A 13686-nucleotide genomic window follows, 5' to 3' on the forward strand; every position below is an offset into this window, starting at 1 on the left:
GTCCGTAAATTCACTCCTAAGGTTGAAGCAATCGTTGAATTGGAGATTTCACCTCCATTATTAACCAATGCCATGACTACGGCGGACCTCGAAAGCTCCTCGTTCCACTTATAGCTCTTTATCTCCTCATATGATGACGGCATGATGCTAACTGAACTACGTATCGTCAGCTGACGAGAATAGCTTTCCTATTTGGTAACCGGTTTTTTATTTGATAATGTCGTCTTCAAGTTATCAAGGTTTAAAGTATGCGACAATGTGATCCCCGCTCCCTGTACTTTGCATGGACAGATTGGATAAAAACTTTTCAACATACTAGATAAATAAATGAATTAACGTCTATTATTCCTTTTATTTGATCAACTACAACCTATCCGTGATTTTGAAGGCTATTTTGACATGACTTATTTTCCAGTGAATAGTGCAATTAAATGAAGCAACTGACTGAAAAAAAAATTAATACTAAATTATTATACCTTAGCCACAATCAAGGATAATAATTCTTATTATGCCCATAATCAAGAAAAAATATGTAGTAATGTTGGGAAAAAATAGTCAAAAAAAAAAAAAAGAAATCTTATAGACAATAAGAAAATGATCGCCGTTTATATATATTTTTTCCCCGTTTGTCGTTCATTCGTTCAAAAAAGTAACGGAAAGAGCGAATGCCGTTCGTTTTTCCATTCAATGTCCATGCTTGGGTATAGCCTTGTATTTAAGTAAATTCTTGAATATATGTGTATTAATAAAACGAAGTTTTTGTCAGGATGTTTGTGTGTTTGCCGTAAAGTCCTTTTTGAATGTGTATATAGTATCCATGTAAGAACTGCTTGACTTCTTGATCTAAGACATAACAATGTAGCAACGAGCATTTCTAGTAATGAAAGCTACTAGCTACTATTTGGAACTTTTGAAACTTTCATTTTTTTTGTAATTTTAAACAAAGGGAAAAGGATTAAGAGAATGTCCTGAGAATGATGAGTAAATTGCTTAAACTGTACGTGAATGTAAATTTTTATGTGCACAAATTAGTTTAGCATGGGAGTTTTTTTTTAAAAATTATTGTTCCGTTGTTGAGAAAAATGTTCGGAAGAAATGACAAAAAGAAAGTTTCGATCCATATAAAAAAGTTAAAGGACTTTAGACTTCATTATTGACTGCCTATTTGTGGGGAGACAAAGTTTAATAGAAATACGTACAAGGTTATAACATAGCATATGTACTACTGATGTTTGACTTCCACATTGCTTTTTAATAGTGACGTCATAGAATATGATTGGTTGCATGTTTTGTCAAAATCGGTCTGTCTTGCCAAGCAGTCGGTACGATACCTCAAATTAAAAATTCTGGCAAGCCCGATTACATGTATGTCTAACATTGTATTTCTATTAACCTTGGGGTGGACCATCTATTTGCTCATGGATAATTGATAATAATTTAAGAATTATTTCGTCATTAGGATCAGAAAAATACATTTTTGTAAAATCATCATCCATTTAGATAAAATTGTGGAGTGATAATATGACAATGATAGTCTCGGAGGACTTAAGAAGTAAATAGCATTTTGTATGGTTGACTTTTTTAGCTAAGTACCAATTGATTTCAGCCCATTATTCTGTTTCGTGGTGAATTATCGGTAACAACGTGTTATATTACGACTAGCTTTTTGAAATAAACCATAGTGACTTGTACTTTCCAGTCAGCTTTTTAAATTAATTTTCATGAATTTACTCTTTTGTTATTCGAATCAATTTACGTATTATCAACTCAGAAAGAGTACAAAGGCTACTATATATATTTCTGGTCTAGAAAAAACACTAAGTGTTACCAGATGCAATTTGACATTTCCTTTGGTAAGGTTGACATTTTTGTAGCATAATCGTACTCAGAATGTTTTGACGTACAACCCTCATTTGGGTTGTTTACAGTGACTTGAAAAAATTAATTTGGCAAATAAATTGAATTAAGTCGTGAACATTTTCGTGCGATCATTTTTCACAACTTTCGACGTAGATGATTATCACGACAAAAGTGCATTGATGAACTTAAATCTTTGTATGGCGATGAAGCAGCATCCTATAGCACTGTGAAAAACTGGTTTAATGATTTCAATCGTGGCTGACGCTCGCTCAAAGACGAATTCCGTGAAGATCGTCCAAAAACGACCGTTGTGTCAGAGAACATTGATGCCGTGCGTGAAGTGATAATGCAAGATCTTCATGTGACATACCATGAGATAAAGGTATCTTTGGGCATTTCTTCAACAAGCATAAATTCGCTATTGCATATACACCTGGCCTTAAAAGAGGTTTGTTCTCGTTGGATCCCGTACAATGACAATCGCTCAAAGGAAGGCTCGTGTCGATTGGTGCAAAGAAATCTTGAAAAAGTACACTCGCGGTGCTTCAAAAGACGTTTATAAGATCGTGACAGGTGATTAATTATAGATCTATGCGTATGAGCACTAAACAAAACAACAATCGACAGTGTTGACCTTCGAAGACGAGCCAAATCTAACGAAAGTTGTTCGTGGACGAAGCACTTTGAAGCTTTCTTCGGCAAAACTGGTCATGTGGCGACTATTCCACTTGAGTATTGTAGAACGGTAAATTCTGAGTGGTACATGAAAATTTTTTTGCTTAAATTCTTTGAAGAAATTCGAAAAACAAACAAGAGAAGACGAATCTTTGGCAAATAATTCCAAAGTATTTTTGATGTCGTGCAATAATTAATAACCGTTTATTGGTGTTTTTGAAACCAACCAAAAGTAGGATACTTGATACACCAGGAGGAGACATGACACAAGTTCGGAGAAGGCATGGTACAGAGTAGGATTAGACATGTTACAACAGGAGGAAACTTGTAAAAACCGTAATTTATTATATTCAAACATTTATTTTAATTTTTATTACAGTTTGTCAGCATAAAGTAAACTTATAATTACATAAACAAATAAAACATTTACAGAAATAAAGCATAGTTAATAATATTTTTTGTACTATTTACTGTGATTGATAATTAAAGTATATAATGCAATTACAGACAAAAACAAACAAACAAATAATTCAATATAATATATTTATATACATATACGAGTATATATAATAAAAATGGGGTGTAACCAATGTCTTCCATAGTGTTGGAATCAGAATAAATGATGTGAACTAAAAATTGAAACTAGACTTTGACATTTAATAAAGTAAAATTAAAAATTCATGTTTTATAATAGAAATATATTTCAAAAAATTGCAATTTTTCTAGTCTGCTATGAGATAAATAGAGAAAGTTTGGATTCTAGTTAGATTACACAGCAGATTTAATGATATTTTTAGAGGGAAAATCCACTTGCAAACCCCCTCTTTCTTTTTCAAGGTATATATATATATGAATCAATCAGGTATTTAACGACATGATCGGATATGTGAGGAGCCAGATTCCGACAACACCTTATTAGAGGACTGGAAAATTTGGTGCAAAACTACTGTTGAATAATCCCTCTTGAATCTTGGAACAAAGCAAACATATTTTTGCGCCAAATTTTTCCTAACCTTGATTGGATGTTGTGTAATTTAACTTAAATCTGTTAGGGGCTTGACCCCTAACAGGTAAAAATTTTACAGGTGTAAAATATACACTACCTATTTTGAAGAAATAAAGAAAAAGACATGTGAATTGAACCAAAAAGATGTCCTCACCATTAAAAATTGCCATCAGGTTCTAGAAGATCTAGCCTTTCGAAGCCTTTCATGAAAGTAAGTTTGTCATTTTTACCGGAAGCTATTACAAATTTTGAAAAGACAGAGTACTCATTGATTGTTGGACGTATAATCAGCGATGGTGATGATGAAATGCTTAAGATCTCACCCACATCAAATCTGCCCCAACTACAAATGTGGACGTCGATCGGTCTTTAGGAATATTTAAAACAATCAATACTTATCACATTCAAAATTCAGATAAGAAAATATTTTCTATATCTTGATTCGCTGATATAATATAGCAAAATTTATCAATAAATTATGGTAAATATAAAGCAAAATTAATTAATTATAATTATTTTTATAATAAATACTTTTTTTTACTTTAAATACAAGTTCATCGGTTTTGATATTTTGGGTCCTCTTTTTTCTAAATTTTGCCAAAGAAATTCTCAAAAATCCTATGCTTAGTCCCTGATATATTATGATTTATGTGAAAGCGTCTCACACCTAAAATATGTTTTTCATTTATAAAAAAGTTTCGTGATTTTTATACATAATAAAGTTCCGTAGATTTAAATAATAATATTTCATTTAAATTTTATTTCGTTATTCCAAATACGTATTTACAACGTAGTAAGGATTTTGTCAGGGATTTAAATTCTTTTTGCGGCATTCGTAAAGTACATTGATTGTAATCAAGAAGCTTCGTCAAATGTGTCAAATACTCATTCTTGATTTAGAGTAAAGAATTGAATCCAATTCAATTTCGTTTGGGGTTCATGAATTGTTTAGATGAAAATTATGTATTCCAGAATTATGTATATTATAATAGTATATAAGCAAGGCGCGAGAAGGAGAGAACGTACTTTACTATTACGTAAGACTACAACAGTTTACCTGGGGAAGGTAGTAATATTTGATATTTCTTATATTGTCCTATTTATGCATAATAAATTCTACAGCAGTACGTACCTGAAAAGAAACAAACCATTTAAAAAAAAAAAAAAAGTTCCTAAGTTCGCCATTTTGTTTTCTTTATTTATCTATGTCTCGTGAAAATTTCCGTAATAAATTCTGTTTTCCGTGCTATATGTGATCAAAAGGTGAGGTGAATGTTCGTTATGTATATGTTTAGTACAAGTAAGATCAAATGATAATTCAGGTAACGAATAAAGTTGTTTTATGCAGTATATAAGTACATTAATTGTAAATATCCAATCACTTCTGGTCCCTTGACGTCATAGTAGTACTTGATAATATTATATTACTATTATAACAATCATAGAGATAGAATGATTTGATTGAAAAACGTTGAAAAATAGGTTTCAAATGGATCCTTAGTGTCATTTCATTCTATGATTATCATTAAGAGAATTAACTTTATCATTAGACCTCTTTTTTATCAGGAGTAAGCGTGTAGAGATAAGATTTGATCACATCATATGATAATTATACAAAGAACGCCTAGCACATACAAATCGTCCTATATCGTCCAGGCTCAAGTAAAATAAATTTGTGATAGAAAACGTCAAGAGTATTGTATGTATTAAGGCACATACTACTAGGTTTATAAATACAGAGAGTCTTGAATTAAAGCAGAGAACTCTTTCAATACGTATGTTAACAAAGTAGGCTCACCGTGTGTATATATATATATTAGTTATAATATGTACACTATAGTCTATAGATATATGTAATGTTGTATATTAGTAAAGCTGGGGAACTCCAACATAATATTCTATTATGTTTTATTTTTATGAAAATAGTGAATGGACGTAGAACGTGAAAGCAGCCTTCACTGCCATTTCGCTAAAAGTCCTTTCTGTCATGAAAGGGGGAATTACACGAATGGGGCTTTGTTTTAGTGGATTGTAAGAGGGGGTATTTTATATACTAACAAGAGACTAGTAGAAGTGTGCTTGATTTATCAATCTGAATTTATTTAAAGTGCGTGTTTGTGTGTGTGTGTGTTTGAGGTAGATTAATTTAAGAATTGAGATTAGGGATGATAAGTAACACACATATATCATTGGAAGGAGATTTTTTGGTAAAGAGTTTCTCTTTATGAACGACGTACCTAGAATGAAACACTTGTTTCTCTGCCTATGCGTTTTGTGTGTGTGTGTGTTTAATTATCAAAGAATTGTCATGTCATACTCTGTGTTTTGTGAAGGTGTAATGATGCATATATATATAATGTATATTGTACATTTAGATATATCCTAGCATGTTTTTTCTTTTTAGTTTGAAAAGTAAAAAATCAAAAATGGTTATAACTTCCTCAACAGAGACATCCATCCCTGTTCCCATCATCAAAAGAGGAATGACTCTCCCAGGCAACGGAGTTCCTATTAATAACAACTTTGGTGGAGGCTTCTCTACTGTTCCTAATTCACCAGAAGATCAAAATATCAAAACTAACAATAACAATCCTCACCTTCGTCTATCCTCTCTTCCTAATTCAGACAATGAAATATTTTCCTTTGCCAATAGGTACGTCATTTCGAATAAATCCATATCCTAAGGGATTTTTTTATCATATTTTTTAATCCAGTGCTTTACACCTCAATGATGACGACTCTATACATCTGAGCTTGTCACCAGACAATATAAATGAAGACTCTGACAGCAGTAATAGTAATAATAATTCGAATAAAGGTATAGAAAACGACCATGAAAATGATGGAAAAATACCTAATGTTACTCTATCTCGAGTAGGAACCTGGTACGATGGTTTTTTTGGTTGTCTTAAACCTGTACTATCTATGATGGGAAAGCAAAAACCTGTGGATAAATCTGAAGGTATATTAGCAAATATTGTTCTAATTTTTTTCTATCTAAATTAATTCCAGATGATTGGGAAATTCCATTTGAACATATTTCTAACTTGGAATGGCTTGGTTCTGGAGCTCAGGGTGCTGTATTCGTGGGTAAACTGCATAGTGAATATTTAGCTGTGAAAAAAGTAAAGGAAGTTGCCGAAACCAACATTTATCATCTTCGTCACCTTAACCATCCAAATATAGTACAATTTCTGGGAGTATGTACTCAATCTCCAGTTTACGCTATCCTTATGGAGTACTGTCCATATGGACCTCTCTTTTATTTCTTAAGAGATGGCAAAGATAAAGTTCCTCCTAAAAGATTAGTTGCATGGACCAAACAAATAGCATCTGGCATGAAATATCTACATGATAATAAAATCATACATCGAGATTTGAAAAGTCCAAAGTAAACCCAACAATTTTTTTATTTAACAAAAGTAATTAATGGTATAACTTTTTTCCTCTCAAAATTCAAACAAACTCATATTTTAGCGTTCTCATTGGAAGAAAGGAGATTATAAAGATAAGTGATTTTGGAACAAGTCGAACATGGACTGAGCAAAGTACTTATATGAGCTTTGCTGGTACTGTTGCTTGGATGGCTCCGGAAGTCATACGTAATGAACCGTGCTCAGAAAAAGTTGATATTTGGTCTTTCGGTGTCTGTCTTTGGGAATTATTAACATGTGAAGTGCCTTACAAAAATGTTGATAGTTCTGCTGTTATTTGGGGTGTGGGAAGTAACTCACTTCAATTGCCGATTCCATCGACATGTCCAGAAGGCTTTAAACTGCTAATCAAACAATGTTGGTCGCCCAAACCGAGAAATAGGCCGTCTTTTAAGCATATATTAATGCATTTGGATATTGCTGCCGTTGAAATCTTAAGTTTTTTACCAGAAGACTACTTTAGAACTCAACAATCATGGAAACTTGAGGTTTGGGAGTATAATGAACGGATGAAAGCAGAAGATACAAAAATGATTCCTTTGGCTGAAAATGCATTTCTTCTACGTAGAAGAAAGGAAGAGTTAAAGCATGCTCAAGATGTCAAGGAACTTTACGAAAGAAAGTTACAAAAAGTGAATAATTTGTATCTGGAACTTTCGGCCTGGAAGTTACAGCTTGAAGAAAAAGAAAAAATACTAAACAGGTCCTTTTTTAATATTTCTAATTATTACCGAATAACTTGATAAACTTGACATTTTTTCAGACGAGCGCAACAAATAAATTGTCAAAATTCCAAAGTATATTACAAAAAAAAATTAAGGCCTATTTTAAACAAAGCACAAGAAAGGCTAAGAAAAAAAGCTCATCTTCCTCCAGCCGTCCAAATCCCACAACCTCGATCACAAGACATTCTTAGTACAAGTCCAGATTCTCCTCTAAAACGCATCAAACAGAGCTCTTTTAAATTTCCGACAATCGATAACAAACTTGAGGTTGAATCATAGTTTATACGAGTTTTTTTTTATTCTATTGAATGTATTTTTGTATTTTGACTTTCAGAATTCGTGTTTAGAATGTTCTTGTGTGCGAAATCAGGATAAAGATTCAAGTGACACCAAAACCTATGAGAAGAAAATTTGTCAAAAAGAAGTCATCATTTCAAGTGATCAGTATCATCCTAGTCCTGAGCAGCTCAAAAAATGTAGAAAACTTAAAATGCGTAAGCGATCAGGAAATAATGCTCATACTAGTCCCCAACAAATCATTAGACAGGTAATAAAACTCAATATGGCTTTGCTTTTTTTTTATTACTTTCAACTATTAATAAATATTTTCTGTAGTCACACAAATTCAAAGATATACATTACTTAGATGAGAATGAACCCATGAATAGTGAAGGGAACTCAGAGTCTGGTGATGAGAGTTCAATTTCCTTAATTTACGATGATTATTTAGAGACTCTTGATCGAAAAGTATCAAAGATCATCAATAGGAAACCCTCTTTCACTATAAATTTAGATGATGAATTGCATCGAAGTCATTCAGATAGGTTTTATGGACCTTTAAGTTTCAACTATCGTGCACCTCCAAAGACTGAACTGTCTGAAAAACACAATACCCGATCTTCTTCCCTTCCTGTGAATGATGGGAATTTCTTTCACGAGGGTGATGACGAAGACTCTCGTGATGATTCGAGTCGAGAGGACCTAAAAAAGGACTGGCCGGATCAAGAAAATGAGAACAGTGATAATGGTGATCCTGTTTTTGCTTTAAGGCGGAGAAGGTAGCCTTTTCTGATAATGTTTCAGAGTATAATGGAAGTAAATTATCTTATTTATAAATTTAGTTTTGCTCGTCGTCCAATTAGAACTGCTAGTCGTTTTTCAATCCCTTCACTACCTTATGTCAACAAGAATCAATCCTCTACTTTGGAAAAACCTTCCTCGTTGTCAAACATCCAAGATCAACTCAATATCGATAGAAAAGAAGCTGATGTATCATACAATGATGGAAAAGTAGATCCAGAATCATAAATGCTCGTGGAAGAAAACAGCTCTATTGAGATCATTAATTTTACATATTTCTTTAGTAAAACTCGAATATGATGATTTTACTAAATCAAACAATCCATTATCTTGGAAAGTTCCTTAAATGCTATAAAGATATATATTTATTTATATTATTTCCGTTTTATAAAAATAAATATTATAAATATAATATTCATTTTGTATGATAAACAAAAGGATATAAAATAGAGTATATTAATTCGAAATAATTAATCTTACAAATACAATCTTTGAGATTTTTTACGAATTAGCAGAAAAGGCAAAATTATTATTCCATGAAACCCGTCTTTATAAATTAAATTTTTTGTGACAGATAACATAATATGCACAACTTTATTACAAAAAAATATTGAAGATAGCAACATAAGTATTTGATTCCATGTTATTTTCTAGCAATTAATAATTAATTAGTAAAGATCACAAGTGTACTCGTTGATATAAATAAGATTGCTAATGGTACAAAATTAATTTATCTATGAAGATAATTCTTGGAATCTACTTTGCGGGCTTCGAAGTCTTAAATTTTGATTATTCAAACGGGAATTCTGTTCACCAGAAAAATCTCTAGGACTAGCCAGGGCTCCATCAGGAAGAGCATGAAACTTGATATTACTAATCAAAATTCTCAGAATAATCTCTATTTTATGGATTCCAGCCAATTCATGTGATAAGTAAACACTTTTTACAACAGACGTAATGACATGAAATCTATTCTTAATTTCACCAATGACATCTTGAAACCATTTTATAATATCTGTAGGCCTCCATAAAGATTCTCCTATAGGCAACATTTCCGTGCAAAGTCTTCTACAAAAATTTACTGATACATGATATGAGAAAGCTCGTACAATATGAAACACAACAAATGGAATATACATGCCACCCCCAGTTAGTTGCCCCAAAGTCATGCCAAAAAACATACCAAGTATTCCTTCTAAAATAACTAGTTTTAGAACCTTGGGTACCTCAACCATCAAATCTTGCAGGCCATTAAAGAGACCCGTCGCTACACCCAAATAGATTGATGTTCCTATCGTGGAAACAAATGTTGAAAAATGCATTTCTATTAACAATTTGCAAAATAAGGACTCAAGATGTCACATGAAAAATTTATAACTTTGATAAGTAGATTTAACAAATTTAAATTTTCATTTATATATGAATAATATGTTCAATAGTAACTTTTCACTTTTTAAGACAACAAACTGGTTGATGACAAAATAATGGAGCATTTTGTAAGAATAAATTCAATCAGAAATAAAAATTCTTAGTCTTTAAAAACGTGAGAACAAAAATCAAGTATATTTATAATTTTTAGACATCATTTTAAAATAAATGATACTATAATTTACTTAGTAATATATATCGAATAAATTTTCTCTGTAACACAATATAAATATTTAAGGATAGGTAAATTTAAATGCAAAAAAAAAATTGCTATCAAGTCAATGGATAAATTCTAAAATACAGAATTACTCATGGAAATTAATGTAATACAATATAATAAAAATGTAAACTTATAAAAAATAGTGATAATGCTATCATTATTATGTTATAGTTCCTAGCTTCCACGAAAGTATTATTCCTAATATACACCAAATTTTACTCTTACTACAACCGATAAATAAATTAACAATAAAATAGTCAGAAAAAGTATTAATTTATTATTACTAGACGTGGGCTGATATATCGGATCGATAAAACCGTAGAAAATGATCTCTTTTTCTTTCAACGGTCATTTTACTAACATTACTAAACCGGGATCTAATGGATGAATCCGAACTGGATAAACTAAATCAATTTGCAGCTTACAAGTCAGCCTTTTTGATCAAACAAATAACTAAACCTTGTATTCTTAGGATAAGAGTCTTTTGACAAACGATACAAACCAATTGTAATCAAACAAAACGAATGCTTTTTGGGATATGGGTAATTCTAATAATTTATATAATACCGAGTCGGATAGGGAAATATTTTGATATCAGCCCTTGTCTAGTTGTTACATAAATTACTTTTGCTTTAGATTTTTTGTAAGGTCTATTTCCTAACTTATTACACCAATTTTAAAGGAATAAATGCTTAAAATTTCTGAAATGACAATTATCAAAGAATAAATTAACTGACAAAGTTGATTTGACTGTACACAGTTTGAGGATGTGTAAAATTTTGTGTATACAATTACGAAATACGAGAAAAAGTGATTCTTTTATGGAGGGAAGCTTCTTGTTCAGAACTATACGTTCCAGTGACTGCAACAATTTGATACTTACGAGATTTGATGGAACATATATTCTTTCGCATTAAATGTAAAACTTTGGTATCTTTTAAATTTGTAGGGGATAAACCTTTGGATATTTGACTATGGGAATGGCTAGGATCTAAAATTAACAAACGGATGGAATTGTTTTTCTTCAATACTTCAACACCAACGATTGTTCTGGAATGGCCTTGATGTTGTAAATAAAGAGGTGGTATAAATGGCTCTCCATTCGAATCCTTGAAAAAATCAGTTTCGATGGACAAAGGATTGGTAAAATATTCTAATACCCATTTAAATAAAGCAGGATGCGTCTCATTACTTCCAGAGGGACTGTGAAAGTCGAATATTTGGGTACGTATTTGATGTGCAGTAAAGAATGCTACAATTTCTGTTGCTCCTATCCACTTTCGAGTTTGATGCAGTTTTCCTCCTAACTGCTCTCCACCTACGGTATCATATCCACTTTTCCAGGCCTTCTCTATTGCTTTTTGTAAAGTACATATAGACGGACTAACACAATTTAAGTCATGGGATGAAATTAAATTGAATTTTGAAAGAATAGATCGAGCATTTCTTTGATATTGAATGGACGAAATCAACATTTGCAGGTTACGATAACCACAGCCCCACCCTTTATCACCATATGAAGACCCATAATGATCGATATTTGATGAACAGAAGTAGGATCTTTGTGTATCATTTGAAATGTAACATAGTTTTTTCAGGGTTGGAAGGATATCAAAGGTGACAGAGATTCCATCATCCATTCCACTTATCTCTGATTCCTTTAATTTGAGCTATAAGCAATTTAAAACTGTTACTAAGAAAATATGAAATATATATTGTAAAAAATGTATTTACTTTTTCTACATGGTAATCCATCACGCTGATTTCTCCATCATAGACAGCTCTTTCCATTTGGGAGATACTTTGTTCCCCAAAACTACCTTCATTTTCCATTCCATACTGTCTTTTGAGTAGATTGAAGTTTTTCATTTCTCCATCCCTTTTCCTTAACTCTTCTTCATTAAGACGCAGTGCAAATAAATAATCATCACTACTATTCTTATTCTCTTTTGAGTGATGGGGATCCACATGCTTTGAAAGATCACTTTCATTCATATATTCATAATATGTACAAGAAGGATATTTCAGGCATGTTGGTTCAGTGGTTGACATGACTTTTTTGGAGTTGGACTCCCCATCTTTTTCAAAATGATAGTTATTCACATGATGTCGAAGTAGTTCTTCATCTACGTGATTAAAAGGACACAATGGACAATCCAATTCTTTTCTGCAAGAGGATCCTTCTAAAGACACTTGAGTAGTAAGAGAATCTGAACTAAGTCGAGAGGTCAAATTTTCTTTCGGGATAATATCTACATTAACAAATAACATAAGATTATAATTTATATATAATCATAAGATGATGGATTCATGATGGGAATGACTCAGATCCTAAGGCGTCTTAACCCTTTACTTTACCTCTTTGCCTTTCAGTTTGTTCTTTTAAATGAACAAAATTAAGATGAATCTCCATTTCATTTGCGGTAATGCCTGAGAGATCACAAAAAGGGCATGAGACTTGTCCATGAATATGAGTTTCCATCACATGGAACCGGATGGACTCTACACCACAACACATTTCTCCACAGACCTTACAAGTATAATTTGCCATTATCAATCAGTATCCCCTTCTCGACGAACTCTGACTAATCACTCATTGAACTGGCCATGAGTCCTGATCATTCGTGTTTCATTCTTGTAGTAGTGTAGGCTATTAGTAGTTGCAACTTAGTTGTTGTGAGACTGTCAACAAACAGCGTATTATTATTTAGTAACGTACCATCATCAACAATGTTATGAAACGTAAATACATCATGATGTCAGAAAGAACTCCTAATTGAGCTTAGGCGCGCCTATCAGCTTAAGCAGCTAGCTGTTGCTGTACTCCAAGGGCGCGCTTTTTAGTCCACTACGGGAATTGAACAATATTTCACTTCATCATTCACTGTAGATACAAACCATTAACATATACAAATTACATACAAATATTGACAATAGACGTAGTAGTTTCATTTAAATACAAAGTATATTTCATCTACAAGGGTAATGTTGGAAATTCATATAATATCCATTTGCCAAATGAACCATTGCTTTGAAAATTTGAGATATTATTAATATAATGATGTCTAACTAATTTTCCTACGTCTGAAGGAGTTTGAATTTGCATGTATTTTAGCTATTTTAAGGGAACGCGTGTGTTGCGTCTTATGAGTAGAAAATATGGGTCAGAGAAACCTTTTAATCAATGAAGAAGGCAGGCTACCTTTGGTTGGTCCGTCATGTGGCCATGTGTGTATGTGAGAAGAGGGAAGGTAGGTC

The 13686-nt window shown here is 32.2% G+C and overlaps 2 protein-coding genes across 18 annotated transcripts; one reads left to right on the forward strand and one right to left on the reverse strand.

The window, feature by feature from the left end:
* The first annotated feature begins 4495 nt into the window (after positions 1-4495).
* On the forward strand, positions 4496-9194 carry wnd (Mitogen-activated protein kinase kinase kinase 13 wallenda). 12 transcript variants are annotated; one of them, XM_071889835.1, is made up of 10 exons: positions 4541-4607; positions 5946-6194; positions 6256-6359; positions 6420-6503; positions 6554-6932; positions 7019-7678; positions 7739-7967; positions 8035-8247; positions 8316-8758; positions 8822-9194. In XM_071889835.1, the coding sequence occupies exons 2-10, from the start codon at positions 5968-5970 to the stop codon at positions 9006-9008; spliced, it is 2526 nt and encodes an 841-aa protein (XP_071745936.1). In that variant the 5' UTR covers positions 4541-4607; positions 5946-5967; the 3' UTR covers positions 9009-9194. The 12 variants fall into 12 exon arrangements, with proteins under 12 accessions (XP_071745932.1, XP_071745936.1, XP_040572647.1 ...); XM_071889833.1 differs by lacking the exon at positions 4541-4607 and adding an exon at positions 4644-4804; XM_071889834.1 differs by lacking the exon at positions 4541-4607 and adding an exon at positions 4754-4863.
* A 1130-nt stretch (positions 9195-10324) lies between these two features.
* Positions 10325-13685, reverse strand: LOC121121741 (zinc finger-containing ubiquitin peptidase 1). 6 transcript variants are annotated; one of them, XM_071889838.1, is made up of 5 exons: positions 12787-13165; positions 12163-12680; positions 11589-12098; positions 11312-11537; positions 10325-10626 (listed from the first exon to the last, which is right to left on the reverse strand). In XM_071889838.1, the coding sequence occupies exons 1-5, from the start codon at positions 12977-12979 to the stop codon at positions 10589-10591; spliced, it is 1485 nt and encodes a 494-aa protein (XP_071745939.1). In that variant the 5' UTR covers positions 12980-13165; the 3' UTR covers positions 10325-10588. The 6 variants fall into 6 exon arrangements, with proteins under 6 accessions (XP_071745939.1, XP_040572651.1, XP_071745937.1 ...); XM_040716717.2 differs by having other exon boundaries at positions 11224-11537; XM_071889836.1 differs by having other exon boundaries at positions 11218-11537.
* Position 13686: the final 1 nt, after the last annotated feature.

This window comes from Lepeophtheirus salmonis, chromosome 7 (genome assembly GCF_016086655.4).
Source record: "Lepeophtheirus salmonis chromosome 7, UVic_Lsal_1.4, whole genome shotgun sequence".
NCBI classification, from domain to species: domain Eukaryota; kingdom Metazoa; phylum Arthropoda; class Copepoda; order Siphonostomatoida; family Caligidae; genus Lepeophtheirus; species Lepeophtheirus salmonis.